This window comes from Myxine glutinosa, chromosome 8 (assembly GCF_964187855.1).
Source record: "Myxine glutinosa chromosome 8, kmMyxGlut1.1, whole genome shotgun sequence".
Classification (NCBI taxonomy): Eukaryota; Metazoa; Chordata; class Myxini; order Myxiniformes; family Myxinidae; genus Myxine; species Myxine glutinosa.
Window position 1 is genome coordinate 97,258,088 of NC_136268.1, and position 7,500 is coordinate 97,265,587.

The 7,500-nt window shown below is 42.3% G+C and overlaps 1 protein-coding gene across 11 annotated transcripts in view; it reads left to right on the top strand.

The window, feature by feature from the left end:
- Window positions 1-7,500, top strand: part of LOC137432743 (histone-lysine N-methyltransferase EHMT1) — a 280,570-nt gene that overhangs the window by 131,929 nt on the left and 141,141 nt on the right. For all 11 annotated transcript variants that reach the window (XM_068124901.2, XM_078783567.1, XM_078783569.1 and 8 more), the window contains one exon: window positions 4,854-5,048. In XM_068124901.2, coding sequence (XP_067981002.1) covers window positions 4,854-5,048 — 195 coding nt within the window. The remainder of the gene's footprint in view (window positions 1-4,853; window positions 5,049-7,500) is intronic.

The window sequence follows — 7,500 nt, forward strand, 5'->3', positions numbered from 1 at the left end:
TGTCTGCAGGGTCCGAATCCCACTCCTGACACCAAATGACGTGTCCGTAGCCGATGAAGACCACCCTAACTGAACGTTGCTTTAACTCCGAGGCGTATTTCGAAACTTGGCGGGATTATCTTTTCGCGCGCGTGGGAAAGGCCCGAAACCTTATCTAATCGGACGGCCGCCACGGGGTTATTACTCGACCCACAAACACAAATACGAGACAGCAAAATTCACAATACAAGATATTGAAATTCAACAATTAAAGGATTTAATTCGGACAGGATGAAGTGAATAATTCGGGAGAATAAAAATGAAATAAATGGTGAGGTAAAACTAAATTCCAACTGAGGGACCCTCCACAGGGACACAGAGACGACAAGGGAAGACAAATAAAAGAAAATCTGTTTGTGTGGTGCGTTGGTCGGTACTCAGCCTGGCGTCCCCAAACGGCCCTCGAAAGTCTGGTGGTCAACGAACGGGTCTGGAGTCACCGCACGGGAAAACACGCCTTGGCGCGAAGTCGCGGCCACAGCCAGCCGTCGGCGCGAGGCAAGCAGGCAAGAGCGTCTCCCTTGGTCTGCACGATCTTTCCACGTTCCACAAAAACCCCAAACTTGCTCCACCAGCGGGCACAGCACGATGCGCAGCCGTTCTCTAGCGCGACCACGACAAAGAGAGCGAGAGGAAAATGCGACTGCCTGGTCCGACTGCCAGTTCCAGAGTCAGTGAGGGAGGGGGATGCACCCCCCTTTGTCCCTTGCTGACGTCACTCCCCAACCAATCCTGATGTCCCATTACATCAGTCCATTGCCACGACCAATCGTCGTCTTCGGGGCGGAGTCTAATTTCTGTTCGGGAATGTTCGGATGACGTCGGGGTTAACTTGCCAATTGGCAAATGTGCTGGGTTCTGTCGGGCTTGTCGGTGTTGTTGTAGCAATGGGCCGATTGCATGGCTGGCCGAGTGAATTTTATAAGAACAAAGGGAAATATTACAGGAGGCGTTACACACTTGGGATTATTCACCATAAGCCCTATTTAACGAGCACAAAACCACCCTCCCTATGGCAACATGCAAACGCTCTTACCTGCACAGCCGGCCTACTTAATACAGAGATTCTTGTTCTTCGTGGCATACGGTCCATTCTAAACTATACATTCCTGACCGCACCAAAGTATTTCATCTCCTACCCCCACAAACGTAACAATATATATAAGAAAGAAAATAATGATGACATCATAAGTCACGTGGTTCGGCCGCCATCTTGGAAAAAACAAAAAACTTTGCACCTCCATATCTCCGAAAATGCTGAACAGAAACAATTGAGACATGGCTCATTGTGAAGAACTCTCCATGGGGAATAAAAGATGTTAATGATGACGTCATCAGTCTCGTGGTTCGGCCGCCATCTTGGAAAAACCGAAAAACTTTGCACCACCATATCTCTGAAAGTGCTGAATAGAACAAATTGAGACATGGCTCATTGTAAAGAACTCTCCATGGGGAATAAAATATGTTAATGATAACGGCATCAGTCACGTGGTTCGGCCGCCATCTTGGAAAAACCGAAAAAATTAGCACCTCCATATCTCCAAAAGTGCTGAATAGAAAAAATTGAGACATGGCTCATTGTAAAGAACTCTCCATAGGGAATAAAATATGTTTATGATGACGTCATCGGTCATGTGGTTCGGCCGCCATATTTGTTCTAAATGGCCGATAAAAAGTACATTCCGGCAAGTCCTCGGTCTCTGACCGATATTTCATTTGTCTGTTTGTGAACAAGATATCTCAAAAAGTTGTGGACGGATTCGATGACATTTGACAGAGAGGTAGTGTATGTGACAAGAACAAAATGATTAGATTTTGGTGAAGATCCGGATATGGATTCGGATCCTGCTAGTATTTTTAAAAGTGATTCTTCACCATTGGGAGATCGGGCCAAAAACGATATATAGTAGGATATCTCAAAAAGTTGTGGACGGATTCGACGATATTTGGCAGAGAGGTAGTGTATGTGACAAGAACAAAATGATTAGATTTTGGTGAAGATCCGCATCCAGATCCGGCTTGTAGAATTTTTAAAGTGATTCTTCACCTTAAGTGATAGGGCTAAAACCAATACATAGCACAATATCTCAAAAAGTTATGGATGGATTTGAACGAAACTTGGTGAGAGGTTTGGTGTTTGATAAGGAAGAATCGATTCAATTTTGTTGAAGATCTGAAAATGAATTGAGATATGAGAATTATTTAATTTTATAATGATTCTTCACCATTGAGAGATCGGGCGAAAAGCAATATATAACATGATATTTAAAAAAGTTATGGACGAGTTATGACTAAACTTGGTAGACGAGTTGGTTAGGTAACAAGAACAAACCGATTAGATTTTGGTTGAGGTCTGAATCCAGATCTGGCCTATCATTGCGATACAAAACATAAACTGCTCAGCCTGGCAAAGGTATGTGCTCTACCGAGTGCCATTATAGTTTTGAAATACGTTTGTACGTATATATCTGAAATTATTTTTGACCTTAACTAATTAATTTTTTACTTAATTAATTAACCTTAATTAATTTAACATTGCTAAAAATAATTTTCTTTGTACGAAAATATTTTCTTGAAATAAGAAAAGTTTTCATGAAAGAAGAAAACCATGAGAATTTTTTTCTTGTGACTAGAACAATGTCCTTATGGTTTCTTATTACAAGAATACTTTTCTTCTTTTTAAAGAAAATATTGTCTTACTAAAGAAGTTATTTTGGGCAGTGTGAAAAATGAAAGCCTTAGCTTTGCAAAAGATTAGCAACAATATGATCAAAAATATTTGCTATGCTGGATGTATGCACACCTGTTTGGGATGGACAATGTGATGTGTGTGCATCTTCATTTCAGAATTTTAAGAAAAGTTGTAATTCCTCTTCTTACATTATTCACCGTGCAAAATTCACTGAGTGCAAAATAAATTCACCGTGCACTCCTCCCTATCCCGTACACCCCCCCCCCCCCCCCCCCACAGAGGATAGGGAAAGAACACCTAAGTCAAGGTGTATATTAATGTTTGTGCAGTTTTTCTGGCACCTTTAAAAAATATATCACTTTTTTTTGTCCCCCGTCACACCGCGGAGCGAAAGGGGGACTATGGTTTTCCCCTCCGTCCGTGTGTGCGTCCGTCCGTGCGTGTGTGCGTGCGGGCATGTGTGCGGGCGTACGTGCGTGCGTAAGCGAAGGACCGAATTCTAATTTGGTGTGTAGGTGCAACCCACGTCAAAATCCAAGATGGCCACCGCCATGTATGTCTGACGCCATGTATGTCTGAACCTTGTGAGCAGAATATCTTGAAAAATAAGCGAAGTACCAACTTCTAATCTGGTGTGTGGGTGTATCTAGGCACAAGCAAGAACGCTATTGAAAATTGGGTCGCCACGTCAAAATCCAAGATGGCTGCCGCCATGTATGTCTGAACCTTGTGAGCGGAATATCTTGAAAAATAAGTGAAGTACCAACTTCTAATCTGGTGTGTGGGTGTACCTATGCATAAGGAAGAACGCTATTGAAAATTGGGTCGCCACGTCAAAATCCAAGATGGCCGCCACCATATATATGTCTGAACCTTGTGAGCGAAATATCTTGAAAAATAAACGAACTACTAACTTCTAATCTCGTGTGTGGGTGTATCTACGCATAAGGAAGAACGCTATTGAAAATTGGGTTGCCACGTCAAAATCCAAGATGGCCGCCGCCATGTATGTCTGAACCTTGTGAGCGGAATATCTTGAAAAATAAGCGAAGCACCAACTTCTAATCTGGTGTGTAGGTGTATCTATACATAAGGAAGAACGCTATTGAAAATTGTGTCGCCACGTCAAAATCCAAGATGGCCACCACCATATATATGTCTGAACCTTGTGAGCGAAATATCTTGAAAAATAAACGAACTACTAACTTCTAATCTGTTGTGTGGGTGTATCTGCGCATAAGGGAGAACGCTATTAAAAATTGGGTCGCCAAGTCAAGATCCAAGATGGCCGCCTTGCGTCTACCACTTTGTCAACTCACATCACTTCACCGACGGGGGACCTCGGCGTAACGCTTGTTCTCTCTACAGTTGCCTCGTTTACTCTGGCCTCGAACTGACTTTGTATCCTGGTTAGTGTCAGCTGTTTCTGCTCCTTGGTTACGGCTTTGCTAATCTGAAGAGAGATCGCCTGACCTGTGAAAGTCACTTCTCTCTCTCAACTAGTCTCTTTAGCTTTGTGCCTGCTTACTATTTCGATGTGCTTCCGGTCTCTGTTCTGTGTGTGAGTGTTGTGATCAATGCATCTGTTGTTTGTCTGTTTGTTGGAAGAGTAACTCAACAATATGAGCAGCTAGAATTGCCAAGTTTCGCAGAGCTTCATATTTTACATACAGACACAATTATCCATTAATCATGGAGTTTATGGCCATGGTGTGAGTGAATATAGTCCTGTACTAAATTTCATTTTAGTTTTAAATTTATTAGACCAACTCCATGGAAAAAAAATTAACAGCCCTGGAAAATAGTCGTAAAACTTTTGTTGTTGTTGTGCTAAATCTAACTTTATGTTTTATTCTTGTGAGCTCAAAGTTAAACCCATTAGCAAAGTTCACAATATGAAGCTCTGTGCCAAATCTGGCAATTGTCGCTGCCCACATTGTCTAATTATTCGGCTGACAAACAGACACACAGAATGATTGGACAGACACACAGAAGGGACAATCGCAATGCCTATTCACTCGGCCTATGGCCCCGACGTGAGTAATAGTGGAGGAGTAGTTGATGAACCTATTTTTTCTTACATTCCTCCTAAAAATTATTCTTCATTGCATTATTTTTGCAGGATTCAGACAGACTGCATGATGAAGAAAGTGACCCTGAATTAACAGACACTGTCAGAAGCAAAATGGACAATAAATCGGGTCTGTCCAAAGGTACTGGGCATGAAGAGAATGGCACCAGCTCCCCCACCTCTGATACGATGGACCAGAACTTTGGAGGTTTCTCTGAAGACAACCATTTACCCTACATAGATCAGGTATGCATTAGATCATTTTTGAAGTTCTTGCTCTGCCTCCTTTTTAAAAGTGAAATCATATATTCTATGATTGGGGCACACCAACAGAAGGGGTGTGGGATAAAATAATGGGAGAATTGGAGAAGTGATTTGGGGAAGAATGACGGCAAGGAAGCGAGTGGGGGAAGGAAGGCACATGGATGAAGTGCTCAATCACAGCAGTTGAAGGAAAAACTGGAAACTTGGAAAGAGGTGGGATAGGGGAAGGTTAATGAGGGTAGAAAAGATGATGTGTGGATGGGGTATGACCTGAGGTGGTGGCAAGCAGCTGTTTTGAAGACTTGCATGGAAGAATGAGATTGAAGAGAATGTAGAAGTTGGTTCCACAGGTGTGAAAAAAGAGCAACAAATGATTGGAAGTGAGCAGTGATTCTGGATTCTGGGAGTTTCACCAGGAGAGGATTACCAACAGACTGCTTGCACACTGCAAAAACCTGGAGGGGGGGAGGGAGGGGAATGAGTGGCAGAGCATGGAGAGGGCAGAGGGTGCAAGACCAGAGGAAGGATGCAGTGGAAGACAGAGAGACTGGTGATCTGTCTGCAATGGAAATGTGATAGGCCCATAGATTCAGATTCAAATGATTTTGAAGCCCTTGGTTTCCACAGCATCAAGCTGAGAAAGGTGTGAGGCAGGGGCTCCAGCCCAGAGTAAAATACTCACTTTATCAAGCCGTGGATGAAGGCATTGTTGGTAGATAATAGTTCAGTTGTGCCAAGGAAAGGCTTTGCATGACGGAGGATGCCCAGTCGGTAACTGGCTTTGGAGGCAAGCTTAGTTATGTGGTTCATCGAAGAAAGATAATGGCTGATAGTAAGGCACAAACATTTGAACGACTGAATGTCTTGAAAAGGATTGTTCAGGACGTCAATGGGAGGGTTTGCCAGATGGTCTTTTCAGAGTGAGAGTGTGAGATTTGTCTGGATTGAAAGATGCATTACAAGTGTTTCACCAGCTCGTGATTCTATCAAGGTTTGCAGAGATGGAATAGGCTGCTTCCTGCCTATCTGAAGGATGAGGAATGTTACGACAGAAGGTGGAGTATAAACATTGAAACCAGTGAGAACACAAAAGTGGCAAGAGTATAACACCAATACACTTACAATGTACCTCTTCCAGGTCATCAGCATCAACAACCCACAATGCTGGCTTTATAATTACATGGAGAGTAACCTATTATTATTCCCAACGTTTTTCTTATTATTATTCTTCTGCCCTATTTTGCATCTCCGAAAACTTTAAAATTAATGTTCTCAGCAACTGTTGGTTGGATTGACAGGAAATTTTCATCAAATGATCGGCTAGGCTCGTATAATTTTTTTAATGCTAATTATGACATCATATGTCACATGGTATGGGCGCCATCTTGTAAAACACCTTCAACTTTGCCCCTCTATATCTCCGGAACGGCTGAATGGAAACATTTGAGTAATGGCTCGTTCTAAATAACTCTGCAATAGGAACCAAAAACATGTTTATTGAGTATATTAAAAATGCTAACGTTAAGAGGTTAGAATTCGTCAAACACGATTTTTTCTCCCCCAAAAATGATTTTTTCCCCCAGATGCTTAGTTAAAAAAAACCTCAGAATGCAAAAAATTTCGAAGTCATACGTCACATGCTTCGGCCGCCATATTGTTTTTCGTGAACAGTCTGAAAAAACACTAAAATCCCATTTTCTCCAAAACGCCTGAACAGATCGAGCCCAAACTTGGCATGCATAATCGCATACCCACGACGAACAAAAAGGTCACTGAGCACGACGTCATCCGTCACATGGTTTCATAGTTATGACGTTTTTAAGTATAAACTAGAAATGGTATCTCCTCCATAATTTGTGAAGATATCGAGTGGAAACTTTACACAAATATTCCTCATGGGGGGATGTTTCATTGTTACTTGAGACGTTTTGATAAGTCACATGGTTTGGCCGCAATAAATAATGGAAGGAAAATCCTAAAAAGCTTTTAACTCTTGAACCACTGCATTGATCGACTTGAATTTTTAATGCGTTCTAGACCTCATCAGGCCGAACAAGTGTGCAAAATTTCAAAGATGATTCGATGTACGGTCTGGAAGGTAGAAGTTGTTATTGCGTGAAGAAGAAGAACTAGGGCTGTCAACCGAGCCGAGACCGGGACGAAATCCCGGCGGTTTCGGCTTTCGAGACGGTCTCGGGACGGTCCCGAGATAAATTGATTGATGCAATTTCTCGGTAAAAAAATCCCGGTTAAAATTCCAACTTCTTGCAGATATTTTCCATAATAGAGGCATTTATTGAGCCTTGCTTTCATTACTCTGCTTCTGCACAAGCATCATTTTTCGCAAGTGCAGCTGAACTGACACAAACGATGATAGATAAAGTAAACTCACTGTTCCAGGATTTTCCCCTTGTCAACAAACAATGCACTGCAA